The following is a 16,903-nucleotide window of genomic DNA, read 5'->3' as shown; positions in this document are numbered from 1 at the left end:
GGCCATGGAAAGATTTAAAATTAATTGGAACCTAAATAATTTAGTCCTCAAGAATGAATGGGTCAAAAAATCAAATCATGGAAAGAATTTCAAGAGAAATGAAAACAATGAGACAACATACTAAAATTTATGGAATGCAATCAAAATAGTACTTAGGAGAAAATTTATATCTCAACATGTCAATAAAATTTGAACTGTGCTAGAAAAGGCACAAATTAAAAATCCCTATTTAAACACCAAGTTGAAAATTCTGAAAATCAAAGGAGACATGAATAAAATTGAAGGTAAGAAAACCATTGAAATAATAGAAGTAGGAGCTGATTCTATAGGGGAGGGGATATTATTCAGTGGCTAATTTGATTTTTAAAAAAGTATTTAAAAAAAAACAAATTACCAGTGTCAAAAATGGGAAGGCAAGGGAGCTAGGATTACAATAATGAAAAAAGGAAATTAAAGCAATTATTAGGAGCTATTTTGTCCAATTATATGCCAATCTGACAATCTAAGTGAAATGTATATTTATAAATATATAAATTGCTCAGACTAACAAGATAATATAAAATACTAAAGTAACCCCGTTTAGAAAAAGAAGTCATCAATGAGCTGCCTAAGAAAAATATCCCTAGGTCCAAATGAATTCCCAATCTAACTGAGTCAGAGGGAGTTAAAATCCAGCCTCAGACACTTGGGCAAGCCACTTAACCCCATTGCCCCACAAAAACTAGAAGAAAAAAAACGTGAATTCTACCAAACACTTAAAGAACAATTTCAGTTTTATGTAAATTATTTGGAAAAACAGGAGTTCCACAAAATGACTTTATGACCCAAAAATGATGCTGATAACACAAGGAGGAAGAGCAAAATCAAAGAAAAATATAGACCAATTTTCCTAATGAGTAATGAGGCAAAAATTTTTAAATACTTGCAAGGAGATTACAGGAATTTATCACAAGAATCATATAATATGACCAGGTAGGATTTATATCAAAAATTCGAGACTGTTTCATTAGGAAAACTATCAGCATAACTGATTGTATCAATAATAAAACTAACAAATCATAATTATCTCAAGAGATGAAGAAAAAGCTTCTGACAAAATACAACATCTTATTAAAAGCACTAGAGAATATGGAACTAAATGGAACTTTCCTTAAAATAAGTAGTATCTAAAACGATCAGCAAGCATATAATATGGATAAGCTAGGCCTTCCCAATAAGATTAGGGATGAAACAAGGATACCCATTATTACCACTATTATTCAGTATTCTACTAGAAATGCTAGCTATAGCAATGAGATGAAAAAGAAACTGAAAGAGGAAAATTACCATTGCAGATGACATAAAGGTACACTTGGGAAATACTGGAGAATCAACTAAAAAACTAGATGAAATAATTGAAAACTTTTTATTTCAGGATATAACATAAAGGTTGATACCATAAACAAATTTGGAGAGCAATCAATAATTTTACCTGTAGGATCTATGGAGAAGAGAGGAATTTATGACCAAACAAGAGAGAGAGAGCATTATGAAATATAAAATGGACAATTTTGATCATAATAAAAAGTTTTTACACAAAACTAATGCAACCTAAAAAGAGAGCAGAAAGCTCTCTAACAAAGTTTCTCTAAAAAGGCGTCATTTCTCAAATATATAGAGAACTGATCCAAATTTATAAGAATACAAGTAATTACCCAAATGCTAAATGGTCAAAGGATATGAAAAGGAAATTTTCACACAAAAAAATCAAAGCTATATGTAGTCATGTAATCTAAATCATTATTGATTAGAGAACTGGAAATTAAAATAGCCTTACATACTACCCTTTCACCACATGTCCCATTTCACATCTAGCAGATTGGCTAATATGACAGGAGGAAAATAATGAATGTTGGACGGGATATGGGAATTGTAGGCAAAGTTATGAACTAATCCAACCATTCTGGAGAGTAATTTGGAACTACGTCCAAAGAGCTTGAAAAAAAAAAAGAGCTATGCCTTTGATCCCACAGTACAATTACTAGATCTGAATTCCAAATAGTTTTTTTTTTTTTGCTAGGCAATGGGATTAAGTGATTTGCTGAAGGTCACATAGCTAAGTATTCAGTGTTTGAGGTGAACTGGAACTCAGGTCTTCCTGACTCTAGCATTGGTCTTCTATCTGCTTTCTCCCAAATAGGTTTTTAAAAGGGGGTCGGGGTGGAGGAAGACATAGTTTATACAAAATTATATCAGCTCTTTTTGTGGTAGCAAAGACTTGAAAATCCAGAGGATGCCCATCAATCCCCACTGGGAAATGGTTGAACAAGTTGTGGTATTTGATAGTAATGAAACACAGTTGTGATATAAGAAATGAAGAGCAGAATAATTTCAGAAAAACCTGGACTTGCATGAAGTGATGCAAAGTGAAGGGAATAGAAACAGAACATTGTTCACAGTAACAGCAAAGATCAGTTGTAAATGACTTGGCTATTTTTCAGTAATACAATGACCCAAGACAGCTAGCTACAAAGGTCTTATGATGCTGACCACCTTCAGAGAAATAATGGAATCACTTTTTTGCGTGTGTTGTTTTGGGTGGGAAGTCTGTGTCTTTCAGTAATACAATGACCTAAGACAATTACAAAGGACTTATGATGAAAAATATCATCCATCTCCAGAGAAAGACAATGGAATCACTGTGTGTGTGTGTGTGTGTGTGTGTGTGTGTGTGTGTGTGTGTGTGTGTGTTGGGGGGATCTATGTTTTTAACAACATGACTAATAATCATGTTTGACTTGATTGCACAAGTATAACAATAGCAAACTGCATACTGTCTCAGGGAGGAAAGAGTTTAGAACTCAAAATTTAAAAAAGATGAATATTAAAAATAGTCTTTACATGTGATTGGGAAAAATATTTTTTAAAAAGAAATAAATGAAAAGTCAGGTTTGGGGAATAAAGAGATGAATTCTACTTTGCACATCCTAATTTGTACTTAGTGGATCGATCAGATGGAGATATCAACTAAAAACTTAGAAAAACAGGATTGGAGATAATCTAGCAAAGAGGTTGGAAATAGCTTGGGAGGCTCTGCATGGTTATATCTTTGAAGTCAGAGGAGTGGATGAAGTTCCCAAGGGAAGAGTGTAGATAGATCATTTATGCCAGGTGAAGGATGAGGACCCAGGAAAAGAGAATGTCAAAGAGGTGAAAGGGTGAAGCCTCACGGATCACAGAGAAAAGGCAGAAGAAGGGTCAGAGTTGAGACCAGAAGTCCACGGGCAACTTCTTCGTGATCACAGACAGAGCTATTCCAGGAGCTTGATGGGGCGACTTCATGCCAAAAGTCAGGCTGCTGTTTCCTTGCTGCAAAATGAGGGTGCTAGGAGGCTCCGAGAGAAAGTGGGGGGCAGCCCTGAGAGCTGCGAGACCGACGGCAGTTGTGTGGTAAGAGGAGACCTGACTAGGTTTGTTGACAAAGATGAGGCTTGAGACAAGAAGAGATGGGCTAAAAAATGATAATAAAGAGGCGACTGGAGATTAATCCTGATAGGAAAGACTAGGTGGAAGCAAAGCTGGAGTAAAGGAGTGGGGGGGCACGCACTGGGGCGCCCGCCGCCGTGGAAGGGGCGTTGGGGGCAGCGCCTTGGGGGCGCCCCAGGGGGCCGTGTGCGTCTGGTGTGGCCCGGGCGACCCGGGGGAGTCCCGGGGCTTTGCTTCCTTCACAAGCTTTTTGGGGGGTGGATGGAAAGCTGCCGGTTTCAGGTCCCGCCAGGCAGGCAGAAGCGGAGCGGAGGCCGCGGAGGCGTGCCCACGTTCTCCGAGGAGGGGGGAGTTCGTGTTCCCCGGGCGTCCCAAACGCGCTAGGCCCGGCGGGCGGGCTCCGAGGTGAAGGTGGCGCCCTCTCCCGCCCCGCAGCCAGGAAAGCGCCCCCGCGCCAAGAAGCGCGGGGAAGGCGACGGAGGCCGCCGCTTCCGGGAGCGCCGGAAGTGAGCGGAGCGAGCGCGTCCCCAACCGGGCGCCGAGCCGGGGAGGGGGCAGGGCGCAGGCGCGGGCCCCGCCCCAGCCACGTGACCGGCTCTCCGGCCTCCTTTCCGGGACGCCCTGCCTTAAGATCCCGCCTCTCGCCCTCCGGCTGCCCGGAGGCCGCAGAGTGGAGCCGCCTGATTGGCTGCCCGGGCGGTCAACAACACCTCGTGGGGCGTTTCTTTTCCCCGCCATTGTTTCCCGCCGTGCCTTGCCGCAGGCTCGCTCCGAGGAGCCGGGGAGCTGGGCAAGATGGCAGACGTGCTGGACCTTCACGAGGCCGGAGGCGAGGACTTCGCCATGGACGAGGATGGGGACGGTGCGGAGCGGGGGCGGGGGCCGTGAGGGGCCGGGCTTCGGATTGGGGTGGGGGCGGGTCTGCGGCCTGGCGCGGGGCGGGAGGGCCGGGCCGCGGAGCGGGCGCCCCCGGCCCTCCCCGACCCGGCCGCCCCTCCCCCCAGAGAGTATTCACAAACTGAAGGAGAAGGCCAAGAAGCGCAAGGGCCGCGGCTTCGGCTCAGGTGAGGCCCGGGGGTGGCGGCGGGGCTGGGGCCGGGCCGGGCCGGGCCTCTCCCTGAGACCCTGTGCACGTCCTCACAGAGGAAGGGTCCCGGGCCCGAATGCGGGAGGATTACGACAGCGTGGAGCAGGACGGGGACGAGCCCGGGCCGCAGCGCTGTGAGTGGCCGCCGGCCTGGGGGGGGCGGGGGTCTGGGGGGCGGGGGAGCCGGCCCGGGCTGACCCCTCCCCTCCCCTGCTCTGCCCCCCCCAGCCGTGGAGGGCTGGATTCTCTTCGTAACCGGGGTCCACGAGGAGGCCACGGAAGAAGACATCCACGACAAGTTTGCGGAGTACGGGGAGATCAAGAACATCCACCTCAACCTGGACCGGCGCACGGGATACCTCAAAGTAGGTGGCAGGTTTGGGCCAGACCCCCCCCCCGAGGGGATCGCGGGGGGCAGCCAGAGCTTGGGGGCTGCGGAGTGGGGGCGAGTATTGACACAACACTTGACAGCTTCACACACAGCAGGCGGACATGGTAACAAACAACAGGAGCACGGCCGGAGGTGGTACATTCATGCTGCACATTCATTAAGGGAATGCTTACAGGTCTTGGCATCTGTCTGTGCGATCTAAGTTTAGGTTTGAGAAGGAGCAGCCAGAGGGATTTGTTGCTATGCTTACTGTGGATGGGGCTCTCTTCTTTTGTCCTCTCCCCAAGGGGTATACGCTTGTCGAGTATGAGACATACAAGGAGGCCCAGGCTGCCATGGAGGGACTCAATGGCCAAGATATGATGGGGCAGCCAATAAGTGTCGACTGGTGTTTTGTACGGGGGCCACCCAAAGGCAAAAGGAGGTGAGGAGGAAAGAACCAGGGTCTGTGAATTGGATGTATACAGATGAGGAATATAGAACAAGAGTTGGTTCATGACTTAGTCACCCTGACAGACTATCCTCCTTCCTTCTTTTGGCAGAGGTGGCAGAAGACGGAGCAGGAGTCCAGACCGGAGACGGCGCTGACCTCACTGCTCAGTCATCATTCTCTCCAGAGAATCAGTTTACCTACATCCAGTCTTGTAGGAAAAGGCTGGGATAGGACTCTGATTTAATTCCCACCTCCTTGTGTTGGTTTTCTTCTTTTGCATTGTGAATAAACAGTTTAGCTTTCTTTTTTATATGTGAGAGAATCAAACATATCAGATAAAAAGTGAGGGGGGGTAACCCTGGCTTTTTCTGACCCTTTTTAAGTAGTGAAAATCTGTTATTTAAGGGAGTGAAACATATAACATTAAGGGAAATATCAAGAATGTTCTTAAGTATTGAAGTCTAGAATGTGCCTATTCTTTCCCTTACTAGGGGTGGAAGAAGAATCTTTACCCCCTGGAGACTCATGAGCTGTCCATATTTTCTGTTTGGCCAGGGGTAGGTGGTGAGGAATGGGAATGGATGGAGGGGACAAGATAGGGAATTTGGAAAAATAGTTTCCTTTTTAATACTTTGTGGGTGGAGGCTTGGGGCTAGAGTTGGGAAGACATCTTTGCAAGTTATAGAGATGTTTCCTCCATTTTTTCTGTCTTCCCATTACCCTCTGTGCTCAGTTCCAGCTGCCTTGGTGCTTGAACTACTTGTTGAGGGACTCTCCAAGAGCTCCTTCTCCCTGGGGAAGAATCTGTGCCAAGCTCCTGGTGCCCTTTTCTACAGCCAAGGGTGAAGGCCCCATAGAGTAAGGGGTCCAGGGGAGCATTGAGGAGGCCGAAGAGGAACAGAATGTGGCTGAGACTGGGAGGGACATTGCTTAGCATGCTGGGAGAGAACCAGTACCACAGACCCAGCAGGTAGTAGGGTGTCCAACAGATAACGAAGGTCAGCAGGACAAGGAGGGATAGTCGAAGGGCCCGAAGCCGAACACGGGGGCGATTGTCAAAGGAACGACGAAGAGCGAACTGACCAGCGGGGGCTGGGGAGTCAGAGATGAATAATTGTCAATTCCCTTTATCGACACTAGGTAGGCATGAGGCAAGCTGATGGAGAGAGGGAGATGGGTAGATGTATATTGCAGTTTGTTTTGAAGCTCACATATGAATACTATATTATCCTTGTACACATGCACAAACACATCTCAGACAGGGTTTGAATCACTTGTCCATATGAGGTTTAGGGAGGAGAGACATGCTGGGGAAAGGACTTCAGGCCAGAATATGGGGTACTGCTATAAAGTATAAAACTAGCTAGCCCCACTCCTTTCCAATCTTGACCCATGGCCAAAGGAGATGGTAGTAGGTAACACCTACCACCACCTATAGACCTGGATTTTAAAGAATGACCAGGTATAATTAGGACTGTTTGGACTCTTGGTGATTTACCCCATATCAATGGGCTGGAGTTTAGGAATACTGTTGTGATTAGGATCTTGCTATAGGCTAAAGATTAGGAGATTGTCATGGTAGAATTGGAACTAAAGCTATGAATTGGGAAATGAGGATCAGCATCTAGGGATTGGAGTCTCACCATGCTCCCCCTTCCCTCCTCGGTGTCTGGACACACTGAATACAATTCGGCCATAGCAGATTGCCATGGCTATCAGAGGTATCAGGAAGAGCCCACAGAAGGTGAAGAGGTTATAGGCGATTTCTTGCCATCGGGCCTTGAAGCTTCCTTTGGTGACACACTGAATGAAGGGGACTGGGCCAGCACGGCGAACAGTATGAAACAGGAACAGCTGGAGTGGGGTGGAGTATAACACAAAGACTTCCACCTTCTTATGTCATAATATTCCCCACTTACCACTCCCTCTCCCCTTCCATACAGGGATGTTAACAGGGCCATATTAGGGAAATTGTATATCCATGATACCAACTATCAGAAAACTAGCTGAAGCATAAACATCCATTTAAAGGCTTGTTGTGTGTCCACAAATTTAACTGAATTTCCTTTTAGTGAAACATTACCTTCGAGGAGAGTTTTTTTCTTTTTAGCCATCTAGCCAACAACCCATGGTGCTATTACTTGCTATGTGTGGACAAGATAAATTCTGTTTGAACAAAAATATATTGTGTAATGGGGTGTTCAGAAACCCACTTAAAGCAGTCAATCTGTTCAACAAGATGTTCTTTGAGAACTTATGTATTATAACTACTGGAAGAATTAATAAAAATTGACATTTTTTTAAAAATGCTGTGTTGGTCCATTGGCATATTTTTGGTTGAAAATTGCTGGACTGTTGGCTGTTTCTAGCAATGAATGTAAAATTACTTATTCAAAATGAATAGGTAAGTTAGGCTTGGAGGTAGAATTTCAGCAGAAAGGGGAGAAAGAAATGGCAAGAATCATTGTCTAGTTGAAATGTTCCCAGTTGCTTGGAACTTTGATCCATTTGGACTTGATTGGGGATAAAGTAGCAGCAATATGTAAAAGTACTTCCAGTCTCTATTTCCACAAATTAGGCAAGTGTAATCAAATACTGACCCAGCCTCAGGCATAATTGACCCTGGGCAAGTCACTTAAACTGACTCAGTTTCCTCAGATGTAAAATAAGGATAAAATCAACCCATCTTCCAGGGTTGATGTCAGAAATTCAAAAGATATTTGTAAAGTGTGTGGGCTTATTTCCTTCTTGACCAAATAAACCTTCAGACAGCTCAAAACTTCTCATAGTTGAATGTAAAATGCGAGTAAAACATGTACTACCTAGCTCAGGGTTTTGAGGAAGGTAAATTGATAGATGTCCACCAAATTACTTCCTTCAGAACAACTCTGAGGTACTTGATATGTCTTAAGCTCAATGGCAGACTTGAGAAGAAAACCAAGGGCTGGTCTCAAAGACCTGCAAGTGATCAGTCAAAACCTGGGCTTTAACAGGACAGTTCTAGGGATCAAATTATAATAATGCAAAAAACAAAACTAATGAAACTTAGAATTAAAAGGGGTTCTTTTTTCCCGGGTGTTGCTTTTTATTCTGCCTTCTAATGCTCAGAAATAACCTTGAAAGAAGACAAGACTAGGGAGGGAGAAGACAATGGAGTCAAATGACCTGGGAACTCTTCTATAAACTGAGAATGAAAGACCACAAGTTTTACAGATATTAGCTGTGGGTCAGCATGTGGAAATACCAGTATTTGGTGCAAATCTGAGTGGCCTCAAATGACCAGGAATCTCAAAACCCTTCTCCACATTCTAAAAGTAGAAAAAGGCTCCAAGTGATCTATAGTACTTAAATTTACTCACAATTATCCCAAACTTTTCTTTTTTTTCTTTTTAGGGTTTTCAAGGCAATGGGGTTAAGTGACTTGCCCAAGGCCACACAGCTAGATAATTATTAAGTGTCTGAGGCCTGATTTGAACCCAGGTACTCCTGACTCCAAGGCCAGTGCTCTATCCATTTTCCCACCTAGCCGCCCCTCTTTTTCTCCGAGTAATAAAAGATTCATATGATCCTAGAGCTGGAAGGGATTAGAGACCATCTAGTCCAAGCCCTTCATTTTATAGAGAAAGCAATTCAGACCTGAAAGTAAATTGACTTAGCCAAAGTCAGAGCAAGTTAGAAGAAATCTTTCAATAGATGTATAATCCCCTTTGCTGAAAAATCTCTCCTAAAAGTTTCAGACAGCTAGAAACTTAATAAATGTAAGCAAGCAATCTAATCAGTTTAAAAGTCTTACACATATATTAAACTCTAAAACACCAACACATTTTAAAAATGTCAAATTTTATTAAGAAAAATATCTATTAAAAATGTTATAGTCAAAAATTAAAATTTACCCTAGTTACTTTGGAACTAGCAACACATCCCCCCTTTTTTTTTGGCAAGGCAATGGGGTTAAGTGACAGCTGAGGCCACATTTGAACTCAGGTCTTCCTGACTCCAGGGTCAAGTGCTGCACCTCTGCACCACCTAACTGCCCCAACACATCCCCTTTTGCAAAATAAATTTCCTACTATTCCAAGTCATCATTATTAATTTGATATTGAAATACAGTGCAAAACTCATGTTGACTTTCTATAAAATTAGAAAAACATTAGTGTAACTCCTCCCTCTTTGTGGTAGCAATAGGTTTCTTTACAGTTAAGGATGAGTTACTTGGAATGTTGGTTACATTGGGTAAAATATTTGTCTTAATCATAATTAGGTTTGCTTTCAGGATTCCTATACATCCTCTAGCTCTAAGAGGTGCCACCTAGCTTCTGTATTGTGAAAATTGGGGACTTTTAATGGTTTTGTAGATTTAAATCCCTTTATTACCATAAAAACAGCACTAATTTAGAGCCAGAAAACTTGAACTCTAGTTCAGGCTTTTCATTTATTGGCTGTCTGAACTAGGGGAAAATCAATATTTCTAAGCCTTAATTTCCCCTCTTGTAAAATGGGAAGTCATTCAGCAATCTTTTTTCTTTAAACATTAAAAGCACTAACTCATTGCTGCAGTGAGACTCAAATGAGAGGTATATAAAAGGCTGCACTTGGAAATAAACAAGTTTTTTTAGACTCTTTCCAAGACGAAGAATCCTAATATTTTTCTAGTCTATCCACAAACAAAAAAATAGAAGCGGCAGTATCCCCCGGTTTTGTTTGTTTGCTTTGGTAAAAAAAAAAAAAAAAAAAAAAGTACTTTTTTCCCCCGCGGAGTTTTCTTTTTTCCTAACCTTGTACAGCTCCCGGTCCGATTTAGGGGTTCGGCTGGGCACCCTCCCTCCGCAGCCTAGGTTTCAGGGCACTTCCCTCCCCTTGCTTGTTCTGGCCTACGAAGGTCACCCCCGCCCCGGGCCTTCCGTCCTTCACGGGTAGAATTGGAGGGAAACTGAGAAGAATCAACCCGAAGCTGGGGGACCCACTGGAAAGTGAGGGGTGTCTCACAGAAAAGCAGGAGAGTAGACGGGCCTGTGGGGGCAACTCGGCGGTTCAGTGTTCTGCAAATTGTATGTGAAGGAAGGGAGGAGGGCGGGATCCGGAGACCCTGTCCGCAGGGGCCAGGGGCCAGGGCGGGAGAGGGCCGGGCGCCTCGGCCTGGCTGTCCCGGGGTCACTCACCTGGGGCAGGGCGAGCAGAAAACTAAGCCCCCAGGCCGTTCCCAGCAGCTTGCGCCCACCCCCTCGGGGTCCAAGAGGATGGAGCACGGCCGCCTGGCGGTCCAGGCCAATGACCACGGGCAGAAAGGCGGCCGCGTACATGGCCAGCAGCTTCAGGAACATGAGCGCCCGGCAGGCCGCGTCCCCGGCCAGCCACTGCACCGTGGCGTTCCAGGCGGCGTCCAGCGGCATGACCACGAAGGTCACCAGCAGGTCCGCGGCGGCCAGGTGGCCAAAGAGCCGGCGCACCGGGGACGGCCGGGGCCGCCCGGGCCGGGGCCGCGTCACCGCCCACAGCACGGCCAGGTTCCCCGCGGCCGACGACAGGAAGAGGGCGGCGGTCAGGGCCACCCGGACCTTGGCGGCGGTGGAGAAGGTGGGCAGGGCGGGCTCCTCCCCCGCGCCCGCCCAGGCCTCCTCCGCCCGCCAGGAGCTCCGGCCCGTGTCATTGCCGGCGGGCATGGCTGCGGGCGGGGGGCGGCCGGCTCGGGCGGCCCATCCTCTCCCCGGCCGGGCCCGGGGCCGGCGCGGCTCCTGCCGGGCTCCGGGGGCCGGGCTCGGGACCCCTCCCCATCGCGGCCCGGTGCCCGCAGCGCGGCGGCCGCAACTGGAGGTCACTGCGGCGGCGGCTCGGCCTGGGCTCCCCGCGGCCCCGCCCCCTGGGCCCGGCCCCGCCCCCGCCCCGCCCCCTGCGGCCCGGCCCCGCCCCCGCCCCGCCCCCCGGCCCCGGCCGCGCCGCATTCCCGCCCCTGGGGCGCGGGGCGCTCCCGGCCATGCCCGAGGCCCCCGCCGCGCCCGCCCCTCCGGGACAAGCCGGGGCGCCGGTGGGGCCGCGGGGCCGCGGGGCCGGGCCCGGCTCGCCGCTCCGAGGGGCGGGGCCTCCGCGCGCCGCTTCGCTCCCCGGTTTGTCCCTCGCGCGGTGCCGTCCAGGCCTGCGGAGGTGGGCGTGGGCAGGGCAGCGGCTCCGGGGCCCCGCGGGCAGGACGGGCCGCGCCGGGCCGGCGACATGGACGCCTGGGTCCGCTTCAGCGCCCAGAGCCAGGCCCGGGAGCGCCTCTGCAGGTGCGGCCGGGGGCGGGCACCGCGGGGTCGGCGGGGTCGGCCCGGGCTACGGAGGCCGGAGAGGCGACCCTCGGCGGCGCGGGACGGGCAGTGAGGGGCGGCTGTGAGGCGCGCGGGACAGATGGGGAAACTGAGGCATGGGCTGGGGGCCGGACGAGCCGCGGGTGGGCACCCGGGCGTCCAGGCGCCCCCCGAGAGGCGCCTCGGACCCTCCTCGCGTGTCCGTGGGGGGGAGCCCAGGCCCGCGGCCTCCTCGGCCTGGGGGAGGGGCCGCGCCGCGTGACCGGGCGGCGCCGGGGGCGGGGCCTGCGCGCTGCCCCGGGGCCCGGAGCGGCCAGGCCCCGCCCCCGCCCCGCCCCCGCCCCGGGCCTCTGACCCCCTCCTCCCCGCAGGGCCGCGCAGTACGCCTGCTGCCTCCTGGGCCACGCGCTGCAGACACGCGGGGCCAGCCCGGAGCTGCGGAGGCAGGTGCAGCAGCTGGAGGCCCACCTGAGCCTGGGACGGAAGCGTGAGTGCCCCCGGCCCCCAGACTTCTACCCCAGATCTTCTGCTGGGAAAGAAATGTTTATTGATACTCCGCCTTTTGTAAACATCTGGCCCTTGGGGGGCGGGGCTGGGCTTTATCTCCTCACTCTTCCCTGGTCACAAAGTTACCGTTAAACCGAGCCAATCAGCGCATCCGCAGTGCCTGGCCAGGTGCACCGCCTCTCAGGTGAGGCTCGGCCGGCTTCAGGTGCGCCCAGCTTGGTGAATGCACTGATTAGGGCGCTGAAGTTAGCGGCTATTTACTTTTACAGGATCGTGGTCTTCGTTTCAGGCGCTTTTTACTTTGTCTCAATTCATGGAGTCTCCATTCTTTGTATTTGATGTGCCCTGCGCTACAGTAATATTTCATTATATTCATATATCACTATTCAGCTATCTCCCATCAGCAGGGATGTTTGCTACTTCAAAAAAGAGCTGCCACAAATATACAGTAGAGTCTTTAACTCTGTCTTTGCTACCTTTGGAAGGTATGAATAATCGTATCATCTTTGGACTAAAGGCTATATACTATTTCGTGTTTTTTTCTACTATAATATGAAATTGTTTTCTAACATGGTTAGGCCAGTTCAGAGCTCCACCAACAATGGACTTGTGTGCCTGTCTTTTCACAAAACCTGAAACATTTACCATTTTTTTGTCTTTAGTTATCTTTGCCAGTCTGATGGTGAAGTAATCCTATATTTTTAAAGAGCCTTTCTCTGCCTAGATTTTGGAATACTCATACTCATAGTGATAACTTGAACTTCTTTGACAGGTGACTTCATATCCTTTGATCAAGGAACTGTTGTGTAATGGTTCTAATATATTTATATCATTTCCCTATTTAGCTTCTGTATGTTACTTTAAGAGATCTCTGCTGCAAAGATTTTTTTATTCTGTTCAGCAGCTTTTCTTCTAACAGTATATTGTTCATGCAAGAGCTTTTCAGTTTCAAGTAATTGAAATGGCCTATTTTATCTTATACAATCACTATTCTCTCTTTTTTGATTTAAAATGCTCTTCTAGTCCAGAGAGAGAGAGATTGATTAAAACTGTGAATCAGAGGAAATGTTAGTAGAGTTTTAAGTTTTCAAAGATGAAGAAATTAAATTTATCTGCCTCATTCCTCTGTTTACTTCTTGCTTTTGTCCTATTGTTTACTTGCTTTTACACTCAGTCCTCAATCTTTTTTTTGTTTTCCTGTGACTGTCTCGTCCACCTCTCTTCTGCCTTGCTGCACAGGCCTCTCCTGTCTCACCTGTCCCCTTGCCCTCTTCCCATCCAGTTCTTCGCCTGGGTAACTCAGCAGATGCCCTCGAGTCAGCCAAAAGGGCCGTGCATCTGTCAGATGTCGTCCTTCGATTCTGCATCACTGTCAGCCATCTCAATAGAGCCTTGTACTTCGCCTGCGACAATGTCTTGTGGGCTGGAAAAGCTGGATTGGCACCCCTTGTGGACCAGGAGAAGTGGGCCCAGCGTTCATTCAGGTTAGAGATCTCCCCCCTTGGCCTTCATCCCACCCTTGGGACCCTTTCAGACTTACTTTAATGAGATTTGATCACCCCCAATTAGCACATCTTGAAACCCTTGGATTTTATATGCCAGTGTGTGCTGCATGGGGATCAGAGGCTGTGTAGTGGACAGAGCACTAGACTCTTTCTGAAGACTTGGATTCAAATCCTGTTCATACTATTACTGACTCCCACTGTGCACAAGTCATCTGATCACTTTGTTTTGGGGGGGGGTTTGTAGTTTTTGCAAGGCATTGGCTTGCCCAAGGCCACACAGCTAGATAATTATTAAGTGTTGCCACCTAGCCGCCCCCATCTGATCACTTTGAACTACAGCTTCCCCATCTGTAAAAACAGGGACAATAATGTTGATGTCTACTTTAAAGGATTTGTTAATGAGGTTTAAAGATTTGTATGAAATCCTTTTCAATCTTTAAAAATATCTATTATTGTTATTATTATTAAAAGATGCCGAGAATTTATGGAATATAAAACATTTGGTTTTGTGGCTCCTTGAAGTGACATTTGGGTCAGGAAAACCTGGATCCAAGTATTGTTTAGGTGACCTTGGGCCCTTCAGATGACCATTGAGCACTCAAACAGCTCTTTAAGACTAGAAATGACAGAGAAGGAGCTGATCTACCTTGATCATCACTAGAAGGTTTCTAAGTTAATAAAATCCCAGATCCGGTCAGAATTTGGGGGCAGCATAGCCTGATTATGATCCCCTCCTTTGTTTTTCTTGTCATTCCTCACTGTCCACATCCCCCAGTCTCTGGTCTCTGTTATTTCCATATATCTGCCTTTAACCCTATTCCTTCTCTCATCTCAAACTTCGCTCTAAGTCATTTGCCATTGTAGACATGACTTTGAAGATACCAGTATGCATCATTATTTTTGAGTGTCCACCACACCTAGAATACTAGTTCTGTTGCGTAGGTACAAAAAAGAAAGAGTCCTTGGGCTCAATAATTCAGATTCAGTTACATACATATCTATGAAACAGAGCCTATATGACAAGTACTTTTCTAGGTCCCAAAGATTCAGGGAAAATGTATTTTTGGATAGGGAAATTACATTAGACAGTAACTTAAGATCTGCAATACTATGGAGACTAAATGTACATTAGAAACAAGTGAGGCTCATTTCTGTAGGGGGAAAAGGTGTTTATTAATGCAGTACAAGAGGTCTAACTTCTGAGTATAGCAGTGAGCCAAGTTAGGTGGAAAGTTTTCTAAATTTTGAGCAAACTTTTGAAGGTAGAGAGGAACTTGAATTAGTAATGAACAAGTTAGGAAGACATTCCAGGATAGGGAAATGGCATGTATTTGGAAGGGTGATCGGATGTGATTTTTCTTATCAGATTAAGAGAAATGATTATTCGCTGATCCCTGGGGCCTTCACCTCAGATTTCCCCCCTACTTTATTGACCTTTTCTACCTTATGCCTGTCCCAGGTATTACTTATTTGCTCTCATCATGAATTTGAGCCGTGACGCCTACGAGATACGACTACTGATGGAGCAGGAGTCTTCAGCTTGTGTTCGTCGGCCGAAGGGGTCAGCAGGAGGAATTCTGGGAAGTGGTGAAGCTGGGGGCGAAACAGGGGTCAGTGCCCCAGCAGGGAATCTGCCCCATCTGGCCCTGCAACTTCGACTTCGAGTTCTTCTCCTTGCCCGCGTTCTACGAAGCCATCCCCCCCTCCTGCTGGATGTGGTCAAAAATACTTGTGACCTCTTCATCCCACTGGACAAGCTAGGGCTGTGGCGTTGTGGCCCTGGAGTTGTGGGGCTCTGTGGTCTGATATCTTCCATCCTATCTATCCTTACCCTCCTCTGTCCCTGGCTCCGACTCAAGCCCTGAAACCAGAATTCTTGGGTGGAAGAGAGTCTGAGCTGGGAATGGGGAGAGGTGACAGTTTCTTTCTATTGTTCCATTGTCACCCTGATTTTCCTTTTGGAAATTTTGGAGAAATACAGATGAAGAATGACTGGGGGGGGAAGAGTGACCCTTGGATTCAATGGGATTATTTTCTTCCTTTCTTACTGCACTGATTCTTTATGTCTCTTGAATTTCTTCTTACTATTTTAAATTAAATTTTATTTTTTTCAATCAACAAAAATCCTCCTTTTCTCCCTCCCATTCCCCCATTGAGAAAGAAAAACAAAATTCCTGTTCTGAACACATGTGGGCATCTTCTTTATTCCTACTCAGATTTATTTCTGAGTTTCCTTAAATTCCTCCTCATTCTCCAGCCCAGTTATTTAGTTATGGCTATGTTTCCCTTGAGGGAAGGAGAGAGACCCAGGATTTTTATCCATTGTGCCTTAGCTGTTCCCTTTGAAGTGTACAGGATGATTGGGCAGATGGAGAGTCTTTGGTCTCTTGTTGAGTGGCCCAGCAGGCTCTCAGCTCCTTTTCCAATGTGCCATGTTTTCCTTTCTATAGCCATTTGGGTTTTCTCCTTCCTCTGTCATCTCATCTTCCACCTTCCCCTTGAAGACTCTTTCTGACTCCACTCCCTCCCTTTAATGCTGTCTGTGTTCAGCATCTGTTGTAAATACTGTATAATGAAACTAAATAGCTTTGGCCAAAGTCCATGCTGCCTGGCCAACTCAAAGGGCAGCAGATTAAAGAGGAGTCTTGTTTATTGGCCTTTGGTTTGATCACTTGTATAGTCCAGCCATTTTTGACCTCCTCTAACCACCTGTGGTGTCGGTCTTCATCATCCAGTACTGATGGACTCGGGCTGCCAGGTTCAGTAACCAGGGATCCAAAAGGAACATGGGGAAGCTGTCCACCCCCCTGTCAGCCAGGGTCTCAACCGGCATCACTGAAATGATGAGCCCACTTCCACAAGCCACAATGTGTGACCTGGTCCCCTTGAAGTCCTGCCTGCCTCTTAAATTGTTAATCTACCAAATCAGGACTAGAAGAAGCCTGAGGCCTGCGCCATAGCTTGTGACAGAAAGAATCCTGCTTGTGGGGCAGGAAGGATCTCTGCCTTCACCAGTATCCTCACCTTCCATAACCATGATGAATAAACCAGTTTAGGGAATCCTCAACCCCCTCTCCAAGAAAGCATAGGACCCTGACCAAGGAACTGTGCCTTTGCCAGGCCTTCCCAGTGAGGCCACCAGGGGGCAGCAGGGGAGGGCGATGGGCTCTCTGGCATGGGGCTCCCCCCAGCTTCCCCAGCATCCCTCCTCCTGGCCAGTCCAACTTTATTTTT

At 47.6% G+C, this 16,903-nt stretch overlaps 3 protein-coding genes across 5 annotated transcripts; 2 read left to right on the top strand and 1 right to left on the bottom strand.

The window, feature by feature from the left end:
- Positions 1–4,003: 4,003 nt before the first annotated feature.
- On the top strand, positions 4,004–5,686 carry RBM8A (RNA binding motif protein 8A). Its single transcript, XM_074188648.1, has 6 exons — positions 4,004–4,327; positions 4,470–4,529; positions 4,609–4,686; positions 4,781–4,917; positions 5,231–5,367; positions 5,486–5,686. Exons 1-6 carry the CDS (start codon positions 4,261–4,263, stop codon positions 5,529–5,531), a joined length of 525 nt encoding a protein of 174 aa, XP_074044749.1. The 5' UTR covers positions 4,004–4,260; the 3' UTR covers positions 5,532–5,686.
- On the bottom strand, positions 4,762–11,140 carry LOC141488526 (gonadotropin-releasing hormone II receptor-like). 2 transcript variants are annotated; one of them, XM_074188650.1, is made up of 3 exons: positions 10,536–11,140; positions 7,020–7,230; positions 4,762–6,468 (listed from the first exon to the last, which is right to left on the bottom strand). In XM_074188650.1, exons 1-3 carry the CDS (start codon positions 11,034–11,036, stop codon positions 6,056–6,058), a joined length of 1,125 nt encoding a protein of 374 aa, XP_074044751.1. In that variant the 5' UTR covers positions 11,037–11,140; the 3' UTR covers positions 4,762–6,055. The 2 variants fall into 2 exon arrangements, 1 of the variants encoding a protein (XP_074044751.1); XR_012468719.1 differs by lacking the exon at positions 10,536–11,140 and having other exon boundaries at positions 6,388–6,532; positions 7,020–7,108.
- A 349-nt stretch (positions 11,141–11,489) lies between these two features.
- On the top strand, positions 11,490–16,750 carry PEX11B (peroxisomal biogenesis factor 11 beta). Of its 2 annotated transcripts, XM_074188639.1 has the most exons (4): positions 11,490–11,636; positions 12,029–12,144; positions 13,447–13,648; positions 15,129–16,750. In XM_074188639.1, exons 1-4 carry the CDS (start codon positions 11,581–11,583, stop codon positions 15,532–15,534), a joined length of 780 nt encoding a protein of 259 aa, XP_074044740.1. In that variant the 5' UTR covers positions 11,490–11,580; the 3' UTR covers positions 15,535–16,750. The 2 variants fall into 2 exon arrangements, with proteins under 2 accessions (XP_074044740.1, XP_074044741.1); XM_074188640.1 differs by lacking the exons at positions 11,490–11,636; positions 12,029–12,144 and adding an exon at positions 12,171–12,649.
- Positions 16,751–16,903: the final 153 nt, after the last annotated feature.

This window comes from Macrotis lagotis, chromosome 5 (genome assembly GCF_037893015.1).
Source record: "Macrotis lagotis isolate mMagLag1 chromosome 5, bilby.v1.9.chrom.fasta, whole genome shotgun sequence".
In the NCBI taxonomy this organism is placed as follows: Eukaryota; Metazoa; Chordata; class Mammalia; order Peramelemorphia; family Peramelidae; genus Macrotis; species Macrotis lagotis.
Note: the sequence above shows the minus strand (reverse complement) of the source record. Positions and strands in the feature narration are given on the sequence as shown.

What these genes read in the sequence shown, in the direction of transcription:
- PEX11B (XM_074188639.1), top strand. Translation starts at nt 11,581, where the DNA reads ATGGACGCCTGGGTCCGCTTCAGCGCCCAGAGCCAGGCCCGGGAGCGC. An exon ending in GCCCGGGAGCGCCTCTGCAG is followed by an intron (nt 11,637 to 12,028) that starts GTGCGGCCGGGG and finishes TCCTCCCCGCAG; the next exon opens with GGCCGCGCAGTACGCCTGCT. An exon ending in CCTGAGCCTGGGACGGAAGC is followed by an intron (nt 12,145 to 13,446) that starts GTGAGTGCCCCC and finishes CTTCCCATCCAG; the next exon opens with TTCTTCGCCTGGGTAACTCA.
- RBM8A (XM_074188648.1), top strand. Translation starts at nt 4,261, where the DNA reads ATGGCAGACGTGCTGGACCTTCACGAGGCCGGAGGCGAGGACTTCGCC. An exon ending in CATGGACGAGGATGGGGACG is followed by an intron (nt 4,328 to 4,469) that starts GTGCGGAGCGGG and finishes CCCTCCCCCCAG; the next exon opens with AGAGTATTCACAAACTGAAG. An exon ending in GGGCCGCGGCTTCGGCTCAG is followed by an intron (nt 4,530 to 4,608) that starts GTGAGGCCCGGG and finishes ACGTCCTCACAG; the next exon opens with AGGAAGGGTCCCGGGCCCGA.
- LOC141488526 (XM_074188650.1), bottom strand. Translation starts at nt 11,036, where the DNA reads ATGCCCGCCGGCAATGACACGGGCCGGAGCTCCTGGCGGGCGGAGGAG. An exon ending in TTCTGCTCGCCCTGCCCCAG is followed by an intron (nt 7,231 to 10,535) that starts GTGAGTGACCCC and finishes ACCCCACTCCAG; the next exon opens with CTGTTCCTGTTTCATACTGT. An exon ending in AGGAGGGAAGGGGGAGCATG is followed by an intron (nt 6,469 to 7,019) that starts GTGAGACTCCAA and finishes CTGACTCCCCAG; the next exon opens with CCCCCGCTGGTCAGTTCGCT.